We start from the raw sequence: 14,864 nt of genomic DNA on the forward strand, positions 1-14,864 counted from the left end.
AGACCGTAAGAACTGCCACATCCTTGCTCGAGCCCTGCGGACGTGGTCGCGGCTCAGAGACTATCCTGGTCTGGCTGGACCCAAAATCTACTCGTATCCCGCAGCTCGAGGATTGAGAGCTGTGCGCCGGATACGCACCTGCATCTATCTTGAACCCTAAGACTGTCCCGCTACCCAAATCCCTACCGAGACTCTTTGAGCCCTTGCTCTACTTGTATATAAGAATCCTGCGGATCATAAAGATCCATTTACTTCAGATATAAAGAATAAGTTCTCCTGAAAACCTACAGTGTGGTGTCCCTTTGTCTAGTGGTGCTAGCTCAGCGCGTGCGCTTCTAGATTCGAGACTCTCCCGCTGAAGGGTCTCTCGCCAGTGCTCGGCAGCGTTCCTAGGAGAGGTGGGTCACAGGGTGGTCAGGTACATATTCTGGCCTCCCCTGAGATCGCCCTTTCTAACAACACTCTTTCGTTAAACTCTCATACCAGTCCACAACAGTAGTAAAAAAGAGACACAGGAAGGGTTAAAATATTTATTTTAATGACGTGCTCCAAGATGCAGTATCTTTGCTAACATAAGCAGACATATGATTAGAAATAATATGATCAGCATTGTTACAATTCCATAAAACACAAAAGGAGGAATCATATTACAATGATGGTGAAAAAAGGTCTTATAGCACCTAGTATATCACCCTCCCTACCTAGAAACTATGTTTTATAAAATATAGAAGGTCTCTTAGGCTTGTTTGGGGGACCCCATACCTCCAAGATCAGCAGGTGTGAATCACATCAGGATCTGCAACAGCTCTCTGTCTCTCTGGAAAAACGGGATTCTCCCAAGTGCCTGAAATCATGCTTACAGTGCAATATTGAAGGCGCCAGAATCACGTTGGCTGCACGTTTTAGCATGTTATTGCTAAAACGTGAGCCGATCAGCCCGAACAACAGCTACCTAGTTATGATAACCTTGGAGGCTTTTCACACAGCCTAACTTACAACAACAGCTATATGCAGCGTTGAGTGCAAAAGCAGCAAAAAGGTAAAATAGCGTTTAATCTTCTAATAAGCCTATGATAACATAGCAAAGTACACAACAAGGCCCAGCCCTCACTACATGACATGCAGTCATTTAACTAAAAATTAAATACGGAAAAGAGCTAGTACGGATATGAGTCGTACTGGAAAATAAGAGGGTCCCTTGACAAGGTTGCAAGTGAATTTTGTAAAAATGCCACAGAGCAATGGCAGGAAGAATAGTCTAGAGATTATTTGTTTTGTCTCAAAATGGATAGAGGCTATCCAACAAGTAGGTTAGACGCAATGACCATTGTTACATTATTTTTAAGGGAGTTGATCCCAAGATTTGGTTTGCCAACGTCTATAGATAAGGGCACACATTTAAAAAATAAAACAATGAGAGTTTTATGTATAGCACTGACAAACAAGCAGAAGTTCCATGGTAGTTACCACCCAAAAGCATTAGGAATTTTGGTAGCGACCACCAGTACAATGGAAGCAACATTAGTTAAAGTGTGTTCCTTAACGTCACAGAAATGGCCATGCTCTTCCCTTAGTCTTACTTAGCCTGAGATGCACCCTGAACAAGAAGACAGGTTTGAGTGTATAGGGTTCATAGGGAGAGTCATAATAAGTAATAGTCCATCACCTGCTGCTCTTGTGAATATTATGGATGAAGCAGTCTTGTATTACTGGCTGATGTGGTACACTATATCTCTCACCGGGTGAAGTTTGCAACAATTTCTGCAAGTACTGTACCTGCCATTACCTAGAGACTCACAACTGGGTTTTGGTGAAAAAGCACATGAGAAAGTTATGTCTAGGAGCCATGTGGAGTGGATCATACCAAGTCATACTGGTGAAGAATACTGCTGTGAAATGATGAGGTTTGTCATATTGGATTAATTCATCTCACACAAAATGAGTGTGTACTGCTGATGAAGAAATAGTGACACAAACATATGATTCACTAAGTCGAGCTTGAAGTAGCTACACGTATCCAGACAGCGGGGACCTAAGAGCTTGAGAAGGAGAACATCTAGAAAATCAAGCTTTTCAAAAACAACAGGAAGAAAACCAAACTCTAAAAACCCAAGTCCAAGGGGGCAAAGAAGACTCCACTAGTTGCAAACAGCACAAACCAGGAGCACACGATTGTGAAGCAGATCAAACAAATGAACTGAAAGATGATCCAAGCTGCATGGCCTCCAAGTGTGAGAGAAAGAAGCAGTGTTGCAAAATAAAACAGAAAAAAGGAAAGTGATGGATGTTCAGTTGAAGCAGTACCAGAGCTGACTGACAAAAAAACTTGTGAAGAAGCAATCAGAAGATCATCAGGAGTAAGAGTGGTAAATAAGAAATACATAGCTCCTGAATAGGCATTTTTGAAAAATATTGTACCAGAAGAAAGAGACCTTGACCTGAAAGATTGAAACTTTTGCCTTAAGAACCACACTGAAGTAGCACATGAACTGAAAAATGAAATAACTGATGCTAAATACCTTCCTGATGAAGGAGTGAACTCTATATTTTGAATTTTTCATTTGAGGTTTGAAGAGACTGAATTGATTTTGAGAATAATTTTCGTAGTTTTTATGCCTACAAAGATTTGGAGAACATGGGTTTCAACCTTTTGCCCGATTAACTCTCCTATTATTTGCTCACATTCCATTAACGGTTCACATTTGTTGCAAAAAGATCTACGAGCATTAAACATTTTTGGAAGTTTTGTACCAGCATTTATTAGCTTATGATCTGCTCTCCCTATATTTAATATTTTTAGAAGTCTATCTTTGAAGTTTTCTGTATGTACACATAAACGGTCTCTTAGACATTTTGAATTGTTGATGCTTATGTATTTGAGGAAGTAGTAAAAGGCTTTTGAATTTTATGCTTTGCTTTTGAGATTGAATATTTACTTAAAGGCTATATTTTTAACAGAAGAAGATGTCCTCATTTAGAGAAATATTTAGTTTGATTTTCCTAATAGTTTTAATGACTTTCATTTCAATAACTCTACTTGGTATCATATTGAGTCTGCATTTTCCCTGCTGGGTATGTTTTAAACTAAGAAAAACCAAAGGAAATGATGGACGGAGCGTTGACAATACAAGCACTCACCCCCAGTCAACTGATCTGGGTTTAATCCATCACCATTCTTTAGCCCACTCTGCCACCCCAGTTCAGACATGGCCGTTTTCTATGTTTTAAACTACACTACACTATTACTTCAAAACCTTTTAATGACAATGACATCTATAAAGTATACTTTACCAATAGTTATAGTGAAGACTTTGAGGAAGATAATCATGCATATTTGTTGAGGACATACCAATGAGTGTTTCTGATTGTTATATATGAACAGAGCTTAAAACATCTGTTTCTGAAGGAGTAACTTATATTCAGATTCCATCAAGTTAAGGTTTGTTGAGTTTTTATACTACTCATTACTATGCATTATGAATACTTAGAACATGAAGTATATTATGATGTTACCATACAAAATGTCTGAAGTCTTAAGACTAGATACAATTAATAGGTATAACAGTCCCATTATGTTTTATTGTGCGCAATCTAATTATACGAATGAAAAGGCTGTGCGTAGGTTGAGTGAGGCAGATCACAAATTTGTTGGAGAACATAATGAGAGGAGACTAGTAATTAGAATGATGGTCCTGGTGGAGTTTCACTTAAAATATGAAACTATAAGTGTATGTAGTTATAATTAATATAATTGAAAGAACGTATTTGTTAAGTAAAGATCCAATATTTAGAGAGATCCATCACATCTGTAACAAAATAGCATATTTTAATATTCCAAATGCTTGGATAAGTTTCTGTTATAATTCCCACAGATATATCATGTGAATAGGCTGCCTAAAGTGAATATAGTGAAATATAAAAGAGTGAGACATGCAAGCAAGTGTGTTGATTCCTCCAAATGGTGTGGCTTTGAATGATGCTAAGATTAGAAAACTGTCTACTTTGGTAGAACTTTTGGCTGATAATACTGCTGATGCATTATCCAAAATAGACAAATGTTATGTGCTCGACATTTAATCAAAATCATCTTGTATTAGATAGGATTTTAGCAAGAGAATGTGGAATTTTTTTGTGTAATCAGGGACCAATATTGCTGGCTATTCATACCCGATAATAGCAAGAAAAATAATAAAATATATTGATAATATAATAACGTGAATGACATTCATCCATCAGGAGTGCCTGTTGTATGGGAAACGATTTGTATGTGGTATGGTAAGATAGGTGAATGGTTTAGTGAGATTAATGGTAGTTTACTGAAAATAATAATAGTACTGATAACACTTATCATAAGCGGAAAGCATTATCCCTTAAGCTTTCTGATGTCAATTGCATGAAAGGTTTGAGTTGTAATTGCAGGAACAAGAGAACCGACTTGATGAATTGAAGTCAAACATGTATGACATCCAGAAAGGCTGGCAGGATAAGAAGTTGATGGAATCAAGAATGATTGATGAAATAGTGGAGTATGAAGTTCGGTGTGTAGTGTCTACCCCCCACTATGCGTGGCCTTTGGCCCTGTGCTCAACTCCATGCAATGGCTAATCCGTTAGGGCCACCCCTGTGGGTGCCCAACCCTGCACTATGACTGCCAAGCTTTGTACCCAAACCCCAACAGGCAACCCCCTACCCCGGCTGCGCACAGCCATCAGCTGTACACCAAAGTGGTTTGGCCTTGCACCCAACTCCCACAGCACACAGCACAGAATGCCAGTTGGCCAAAGCATCTGGTCTATGATCAGTCTTTATTTTTCAAACACGTTTTCATTACTGCTGTGCGCACAACCAGAAATCATAAAAAAAAAAAAACATAAGGAGGCCCTGTGAGAAAGTACCCTCTTTCTTGCATGGTATGCCCCCACTTTTTGCTGAATTGCTGATGTGCTTTGACTGAGTGTGCCCAGGGTTCCTGACAATCAGGTACCCAGGGCCTGTGTTCCTTCCCTAAACCTGAATTGAAGCCTAAATCCAATTGGCATCTCTGGCCACATGTCAGCCCCTGGTAAATGGTACCTTAGGTACCCAGGGCACTGTGACCGGAGAAGGCCCCTAAGGGCTGCAGCACTTATTGTGCCACCCTTGGAGGCCCTGTGCCCTGACACATACACACTGCCTTTGCAGGCTGCGTGTCTTGGTGCAGAACACCAAGACAGGAACTTATCTTCCTCAGCGGCGGCGCGCACAGGTGACGCGCCAGGAGGCGCATTAAAACGCTCACACATCGGTGGAGCAGGGGGAACTTACCTTGTCTTGCCGACACCGCCAAGAGTCCTGAAAGTGCAGCGGAGGAGCCATTTCCACGAGGCCAGCAGCACCACTGGCCCACCTGACACCACCTGCATCTGCGCCACAGTTTACATCCGCGTCGCCGCCCCGGGACTGCAACTCAGCGGCGTCGCGCACAGGTGACGCGCCAGGAGGCGCATTAAAACGCTCACACATCCGCGTCGCGGGACGCGAGCGGGACGCCAGGCGAAGCCCGGGCAAAGGGCGGGCCCTCTGAGGCCCTCAGAGACCAGAGGAGGCCAGGCCGGGCCCGGTCCCCCTTAATCAACTGCACGGAACATCATACTACTGACAAAATAAGGTACTTTGCTCCTTGGACCTACCATCTATTGCCTTGTTTGCTATATTGTCCCTTGTTGCATGTACTAGCATCGTGCTCGTGCTCACATCGCAATTCTGTACTAGAGTATCATCGGCCATGTCCCCAAGGGGTGCTAGTGGTATTAAGGGAAGAAAATCCCTACCGGGAGGGTCCTTGAGGGGCACTATAGATCAATATATTACAAAGGCAGCCACAGCGCTGGAACAAGAAATTGCCAGCGCTGAGCGCCGTCTTTCCACAGAACTTCAGAATAGGCGCTCTTCGCTGGGGTTAATACAACAAGCCACCACTCCAAACACGATTAATGGGAAGAAAAAACCCACAAATAGCGATATCAGCATCCCTTCTATATTTCTTGAAACTACAACAATATCCGAACCCAATAGGGCTGATACTAGTAGGGACACCAGTACAGATCTTGTGCTAGAAATAATCCCCGAAGAATCCCTGATGCTTCACCCTTTAATGTCCAATCAAAAGAACAATTCCCAGGCCCCAGTACCATCTAAAAGGCCCACATTAAAGAGAAAAAGGGGGGTAAACAGTCAAAAGGGGAGGCAGGCTAAAATATCCAACATCTCCCGACTCCATCCGATTACTCATACTATAGGAACAGAGATCATAGCTTCAGGCCAGCCATCGACCATTCGCCCCCGACACCAACATCTAAACCAAGATCTAATGGGGAATATCGAGGTGCTAGTAAAATCCTTACTGTTGCCCCTTGTTGAAAGAGTCAAAAGGCTAGCAATTCACTTGGGGTCAATAGAGGAAGCTATCATTACAAATACAACCCTAATAAAGGATCTAGTAGAAGACAACAGAAAATTAACACTAGCATTAAACTCTGGGCCGCGTGACTCAAACAAAGGAAATAAAACACTAAAACAGACACTTCCACTAACGGAAAAATCATTGCCCCCTATGAAGACAATGAATGCCCCGAAAACATCTAAGACGCTCATGGGGAAAGAAACCGTAGAACACCAAAGTAATCCATTGGATATATACAGAAAAGATGAGAGGGAGAGGCAAAATATCAGGAACTCAAATGGCTCCAACATACAGATAGACCTCCCGCCAGAAGCAGCCCCCTATGTTGCAATACTGACAGGGGTTCCAGAACTGAAAACAGGGAAAACTGAAGGGTACTCGGACCTTAAAAACAAGGTAATATACTGGCTAGGGAATAATAGACCCTTACCCCCTAACATCAACGGGGAAATTTTAAATGTGAGAAGGCTTGGTTGGGTAGGGCAGAGGCTTAAAGACACGCAAGGTGATGTGATAATCATTAATTTTAGAGATCACAGGGTTATCTTGTTCATTAACGACTGGTACCACGAGAGTGGAGAGGAAGGGATTAGGATACATGACCTGAGGTCATTTTATCCCAGGTCACTACTCCCACATCAACGAAGATCAATTAACCCAAATTATAACATCTTGGGGGGCTCAGTTTTCGACATCCAGACCTCAAACAGGTTTGCTGCCCTTACCAGCTTGGACGGGGTTGACTGACTCAATGACGCACATCCCATGGCCATATGTCCATTAAATACAAAGGTCTCTCTAAACACCCACAAGGGACCATTATCAAGTCTGTTAGACTTAACAAGCCCAAAGTTTACTGAGATAGGGGAAGCATACCAGGTGAGGGAGAGACCGAACAGACACACATAATCAGTATACCCAAGATAGTACCCTCCCCAACGAATTCCAAAGTGCCAGTTGAATCTGATAAAGGGAGCCAAACGTTAGATAGTATCTTCTGGAATGTAGCTGGACTTCAGAATAAACTCACGAACATTAACTGGAGTACAGAGGCAACACTGCATAATATTATTGCTCTGCAGGAAACATGGCTATGTACCCCAGTTCTTTTGCTGGGCTACAAAACCTATTTTTCAAAAGCCATTCCGTCAATATCTGGAAGAGCCAAGGGGGGTTTGATATTATTTATATCTAATACCCTAGTTGCTGATAAAATCGAAGTTTTAAAACTGGGCTCCAACTATCAGGTTTTAACGATAGTCCATAAGACTTCTATTATCTCCATTATTATAAATTTTTACAATAATTGGAATATGTCAGATTTAACCGATGTTTTAAATGAGATTTCCTCTTCAATTCAGAATCTACTTCAGAAACACATTAAAAGTTCGGTAACATTAATATGGGGTGGTGCATTTAATTTGACCTTGTGCAAAGATAGCGACTCCAAAAAATGTGGTATTGAGGACGAGGATGGAAAAAACCCGACACATTTTTCACATACGAGTATCGGAGACCACATGAATGAAATAATGACAGCTACAAATCTGGGTTTTGCAAATGAAATAGTTGACCCACCGGCGCCATTTTCTAGAACCTTTAATGGCGCCAATAGTATAATTGATTTTATACTTACATCAAAAACCAATATGCCAAGATTAGGCAAGTTTGAAACAATAGTGAATGCAGTTAGTGACCACTTTCCAAATACGTTCTCAATGAGTATTTGCTCTGCCATTGCAGAGGAAGCTTATTGGAGTATCCTAGACGAGCAATCTCTCCATTTAGACAAACTAAATGGTTTTTCATTAAAATGGGGCAAGATTAACAAAAACATAATAACGACCAATGTAGTAAAGAAAGCTCTCCCATGTTCCTTGCCTGTTTAGATTTGTCTACTACTCCTGAGTTGGTATTGTCCAACTATGATTCCATCACTAAAATCATAGGAGATGAATTGCTATGTAAAAAGAAATCAAAATGGTCTGTAAGGAAGGGCTGGTTTAATACAGACTGTACAAAAGCCTATACAAAATTAAAGGTAGCCCTAACAGGAGATACAAGGTCCAGAAATGAAATAGTGGAATCAAGGAAAAGATACAAGCTAGCCTTAAAAAAACGCAAAATACAGATTACGGACAACTTATGGAAACAACTACATGAGAGCTGTTTCTTGAAAGATAACATTACCTTTTGGAGGATAGTCAAATCTCCCTTTCTTTGTGATGGATATGTTTCCCCGAAGTTGGAAGTGGCAATAGACGCCGCTAAGTGGGTTGAACACTTCTCAAACATCTTTAGAAAGGATGACGACAACCCAGTAGGTTCGGAAGAGTCCTTGAACCAAGTCAACTATCCACTACAATTAAAAATCGCACATAAAGAAGTCATCACCGCACTTAAAAAAATCAAAAACCGGTAAAGCACCAGGACCGGATGGGGTTCCGGTAGATCTTTTTAAATATAATTTAGACCTGTGGTCCGCCATTTTAACAAGGGTATTGGAGGCAGCAATTAGCATAGGATTGGTTGAGTCATGGTCTATGTCCATTTTGGTTCCAATTTTTAAAAAGGGTGACCGTGAAAGCCCGGCCTGTTATCGGCCTATATCACTTTTGGATTCCCTCTGTAAAACCGCTGGACGAATCCTTTTAGACCGTCTTCCGATTTGGGCCTCTGAAAACAAGATACTATCGGATTTACAGTACGGGTTCCGAGAAGGCCTGGGCACGGTGGACCAGGCTTTGAACCTAACTTTATTAAAAGGGAAGTACGTTTCAGCAAAGGGAGGAGCCCTGCACATGGTCTATGAAGACCTAACCGCAGCCTTCGACTGTGTTAGTCATTCAAAGTTGTGGGCAACAATTTTAGACATGGGGGTAGATCCCCAGTTGGTGAATTTCCTAAGAGAACTTTACTCAGATGCATCCGCAAGGGTAAGATATGGGGTAGATGGAGAGCTGACCAAGCCATTTAGTATAGGGAGGGGGGTCAGACAGGGGTGTGTTCTGGCACCCTTTCTATTTACACTATATACTAATGGGTTAGAGCAGGAGATGGTCAGAGAGAGTCAAGATTTACCATCAATACGGCGCCGTCCTATACCGGCACTTTTATATGCCGACGACGCCGTCATTCTGGTCAGAACCCCTGTACAGCTACAGCGCTCGCTAAACACATATTGTAAATTTATGCAGTCCCTGAATCTCAAAATTAATATAAAAAATACATTTACAATGCACATTGGTCCGGGAAGAAATACAACTAAAAGTAAAGCAATATTTGTTAATAACTCAACTTTAGAGACCACTACTTCTTACCCTTATCTAGGGATCCTAATTGATAATAAGACAAGCTGGGTAAGGGCAATTCAAGGTAGGAAGCTATCATTCTTAAGAACCACAAAAGCGCTGGTGGCTTTTGCACAAAAGTTAGGCAAGAGATCGCCTGAAGAGATGCTAAAAATATATCAGTCCAAATGCATCAGTGTGGCAACCTACGGTTCAGGGCTATGGGGCTACTCAAACACTGAAGTGTTACAGAAGGTAGAGAATTTCTTTATTAGATACCTTTTGTCAGTCCCCCAGAGCACAACGACGTATGGCTGTCATCTAGAATTAGGACTGGACTACGTAGTAGATATCATAATGATCCAGCCCATAATGCTATGGAGGCGCATATGGACCACTGAACAGTGTGTCTTAACCCGCTCTCTTATAGAGGAATGCATGCAACTTGACAACAGCCAAGAGATCAGATGGTTAGCTTACGTAAAGTCCTTTTTTAATGATTTAGGTCTGCTGAGATATTTTACTCATCCAACCACTATCTCAGAAATAACTAGAAAAGACCTAAAAAAGATTTCTCTTCACCATTTGGGAGCTCTTCGACTGGTTGAAGAAATAGGAAAGTGTTCAGTTCAACACCTGCTGACCATTCAAACCTCCTTTTCAATTCAGCCATACCTAAAATACAAACTAACCCAATTTGAGAAATTTTTGCTTACTCGACTTAGACTAAACACATTTCACAGGCTGATCTCGTTTCCTAAGCAGAATGATTGGATTAAGAATTTGCCACCATGTCCGTGTGACAATAACTCACTTCAATCTTCAATCCACGTCTCCCTGTTCTGTAAATTCTATGAGGCTCCACGTAGACGATGGATTCTTCCATTACTGAGACAATTGGGAATTCGAACCTGCCGACCAGCATTTCTAGCTCTTTTGATGTTAGAAAACGAACTATATGCTAAATCCATTGCGTTTTTTAAAATTTTGTGTAAATCGACCTAATCTTAATTAATTAATGTATGTTCTATTTTAAACTATATAATGAATTATGTGTTTTTAAAAAAATTATCCTAACTGGAACCATGTTGAATCTGTACTTTTATGGTTTTTCTCGAATAATGAAAACCGAATAAAGATTTTGAACTGAACTGAACTGAAATCATCAACCGCAGTGCAATTCTGGCAGAACTTATTTTGTTGATTGTTACACTTGATTGGAGCCAAAACCGTACAAGATGCAAACTCTTGTGTTTTGTCTTCTTTGTAATTAATTTTGGTCTGAGTAACTCTGGGTTCCTTCTAAGACTTTAAATGAGTCCCTCGGGACAATTGTTAAACTAATACATATCTACCTTGGCCCACATGGCCAGAGAGCGTTGTCCTTGTTATTTAAACATGAGGATGGATCTGCCAGCGGTAACCCAACTGGAGGACCCTGTAGGGCTTTTGTGTACGAAAAGAGGAACCAGAGGGATCTAGAAGACTGCCATAAATATGCAGCATGGTCTTCTTAAAGGCCTTGACCTGCTGCTGTGCTGTAGACAGCTGGGGGACTCAGGGTGCATCAGCATCAACTGCAGGATCAGCTTCATAGTTGGAGATCAGGCGCAAGATTGATTGGAACCTTGACACCCTTGCGACTTCTTCTTTGATAGAGAATGGTGGGATGGAGCCTCAATCCACCTTGTCTTTCCGCTTTGATTTGGACTTCGATTTACCAGATGACTTCGACCACAAAGAGGACCTGTTGCGGGACCGGCGGGCGTCAAGAGCGGGAATGGGTCCACACAATTGTCTTTGAGAGGGAGCAGGACTTGCGTGGCTTATTTCAATTTTATGCAACATACAGCCTCACTTCACGATCCGGGATCGTCTTCAGGTGCATGTCACATGACGTGGAGTCTTGCCCCGAGCCCCACAATAGAGGCACACAGTATGAGGGTCAGTCAACAGTTTTGGCATGATTTAAACCCTGTAGTTTTAGGTTGGGAAATCATTCCTTTGCACACTGAAATGTAGTTTTGACAAGCTCGTTAAAATGATTAAAAAAAAAGGGAAGAGAGCTTTGGATACACATTCAGAGGCGAAGACCAAAAGGAATCGACCTTGGCACGCCCTTATATGTGTCTATACTCCGTCACTTAAGGGGCAAAACAAAGCCAACACATAGCTGCAGAGTGCCACATAGCACTGCAGGGAAGCAGTTCTATATAATGTCTGGCTCATGGTGACATTCTAAAGCGGAGGAATCTGTGGGTTAAAAGTATCCACTAGAAATAGCATCATCCTATCACTGCAATTTCCAAACTTCTGAATTACTGTGTTGGAGAGTTTGGGAATGTGAAATTATTTTAGCACTGGATGCCATTAGGCTGGTGTCAGCAACCTTTGGAAGTAATACCTGAATTGAACCCTGTTCCTCACTCATACACTTAATAATGTGGATGTCTGGAGTCCTGTAAGAATGTTTCTTGTTAGCTATGAATACATTCAGGCGAGTTAGATTATTCAGTTGTAATAAACAATATTTTAATCCCTATTGGAATAGAAGGTTGTGAAGGGAGGCATGTCACAGGGCTGTATCAGATTAAACAACAAATAGTTGCTCGACATTTACTCTTGGCATAGGTACATGAAAGACTTAAAAAGCTGGTTCTGTTTTTACACAGCACACCAGTGGCCCTCCTCTTGCTACATCGCGTACTGGTTATTCAACATAACACAAACACCCAGATCGACATCCCCTCTATTGCCCCAATATGGGCTAAATACCTAACGGAAATCGAAATATTCAAGCTTATTTAAATAAATGTGTCCTGGGTGGTCTTCAAGGTCTACGGACAGGACACCAGAGGAGAAAATGACTATGAGCAATATGCCATAACATACAAAGTGTACTGTTGTACAGTATGGCTATCTTGCCAGATGCCCGAAACAATGTCATATAAGGGGAGTTCTCAAATCCACGAGCCCAAGTTTGCAAAGGATGAGTGATATTACCGGCTCCTCTGATACAGATGGTGCAGTCCTGCCCTGGCCAATCTTAATATGGTAAGATCGATGGTGGAGAATCATGTTTCACCAGCACAATACAACCGGCAAACATGATTTCTTTTTGACATCACAATGCGCCTTGGACTTAACAGTCTATTCACAAAGCGACGATGAAGAATGACTGATTTTCCTTACCTAATCCTAGAAGTGGCCGTAGGATGCGGGACTTAATATCACTCAGAGTGCAGTATAACTTCCTCTCTGTGGATGCCAATTCATGCAGGCTGCTGATGTACCCCATCATGTTCTTATCCACCAAGGCTACACAACGGTGTCCCCCGGCAGCCACGCTGCTTATATACCCAAGCTGTAGGTGGAACAAAATGCATTAGATATAAGGTCCTTCAACAACAAAAAAAGTCAACAAAGCATAGACTTCAGTTAGGTAACGTCCCACTTCCATGGTTTATATGTACGATACAACTAACAGGAAACCTGAATTTATTATTAGGATTTATTATTGAACCTGGGCTTAAGTCTCTTGCACCGTGGCACAAAAACAGTCAGGCTCAACTTAGAGGCATTGTGTAAAGTATTTAAGCAGCGCTCGAACACTAATCAAGTGAAAACACAACACAAGTAAAATCCCAAATAAAAAAAACAAAAAGAGTAAATGGTAATACATATTATGACAGAAAAACGCCAAAAATCCAACAGCTAGAACCGGAGTCATGATTTTTTAAGGGTTTAGGTGAAAAAAGTGCCAAAAAGTACAAAACGTCATTCGCAGTTATCTGGTCTTGCTGGACCGGGTTAAAGTCACAAGTTCAGGCCAACCGCAATGGAGAAAGGGTCAGATACAGGGACCAGGTTTGTCCCCGTGAAAAGTTTACCTTCTCTCAGACCAATACCATGCGAGGAGCTTCGGCTGGAGTTTTGTATTACCAGGGGCTATGAGGAGATCGTTGTCAGTGTGAAGAGTAGGTTGCCGCTGGAGCTTCACAGTGGTGGGAGATGAGGCGTCTGCTGCAGACGCGAGGAGCCTGCTAGCAAAAAGCCTCAAACATCTGTACTTTCAACTGTAGTTACTGCCATGAGAAGGAGGCGTACACTTTGAAGCCAGCCAAGGGTCCAGGACCTGGGGGACACCTCTTGAGGATTAGGACTCCCTCCAGCAGGGGCCAGCAGCGGGGCTCAGGCAGGTCCAGTTTGTGCTGGTCAGCTGGGCTGGTGCAGGGAAGGCTCCTGGAAAATCACAGGGTTCATGTAGCTCACACAGGAGGTTAGCAAACTGACCCTTGGAGTCACCTCTAGGTAGCCTGGGTTCAAGGCAAGCAGGTAGTCTTCAATTTTTAGCCAGCAGAGTAGTCCTTCTGAAACTTCCAGAGTTCCTAGGGTGTTCTGATGAGGGGTTATGAGGGGTTTATACCATTCTTATACCCAATGCCTTCTTGTGGGTGGGAGATGCCCCCTCTGTCTAACCTTCTCGCTTTCCTTGGTTTGGCTCCAATCTATCTAGAGGGACCAAGGCAGGCATGTGAGAAAGTGCCATCTTTCTTGCATGGTATGCCCCCCACTTTTTGCTGAATTGCTGATGTGCTTTGACTGAGTGTGCCCTGGACTCCTGCCAATCAGGTACCCAGGGCCTGTGTTCCTTCCCTAAAACTCTGTTGAAACTAAAACCCAATTGGCATCTCTGGCCACATGTCAGTCCCTAGTAAATGGTACCCTAGGTACCCATGGCATTGTGACCAGAGAAGACCCCTAAGGGCTGCAGCACGTATTGTGCTACCCTTAGGGGCCCTGTACCCTGACACCCACACACTGCTTTTGTAGGCTGAGTGTCCTGGTACAGAACTAAACAAAGAGTCGACATGTCACACATTCCTGTGTGCCATGTCCACAAACACACTGCCCTGGCATCCATCAGTCACCCCTCTAGCTGGGTTCACTATGCTAGTGGTGTGTGCACAGGTGCATGAGCCCTGTGCCCCTACAGTACCCAGGGCCATTCCTGGGCACTGTAAGTGCAGTGCTGCCATTAAGAGTATATGGTGCTGGGAGGTTGTCATTACAAACTCCACAGCACCATGATGGCTTCACTGAAGACTGAGAAGTTTGATATCAATCTTCTC

The 14,864-nt window shown here is 42.4% G+C and overlaps 1 protein-coding gene across 2 annotated transcripts in view; it reads right to left on the minus strand.

The window, feature by feature from the left end:
- The window catches only part of ALS2 (alsin Rho guanine nucleotide exchange factor ALS2), a 1,284,778-nt gene that overhangs the window by 867,687 nt on the left and 402,227 nt on the right, over positions 1-14,864 (minus strand). For both annotated transcript variants that reach the window (XM_078680222.1, XM_078680224.1), the window contains one exon: positions 12,925-13,096. In XM_078680222.1, the coding sequence (XP_078536348.1) occupies positions 12,925-13,096 (172 nt within the window). The remainder of the gene's footprint in view (positions 1-12,924; positions 13,097-14,864) is intronic.

The sequence above is a fragment of the Lissotriton helveticus genome, chromosome 3_1 (genome assembly GCF_964261635.1).
Source record: "Lissotriton helveticus chromosome 3_1, aLisHel1.1, whole genome shotgun sequence".
Lineage (NCBI taxonomy): Eukaryota > Metazoa > Chordata > Amphibia > Caudata > Salamandridae > Lissotriton > Lissotriton helveticus.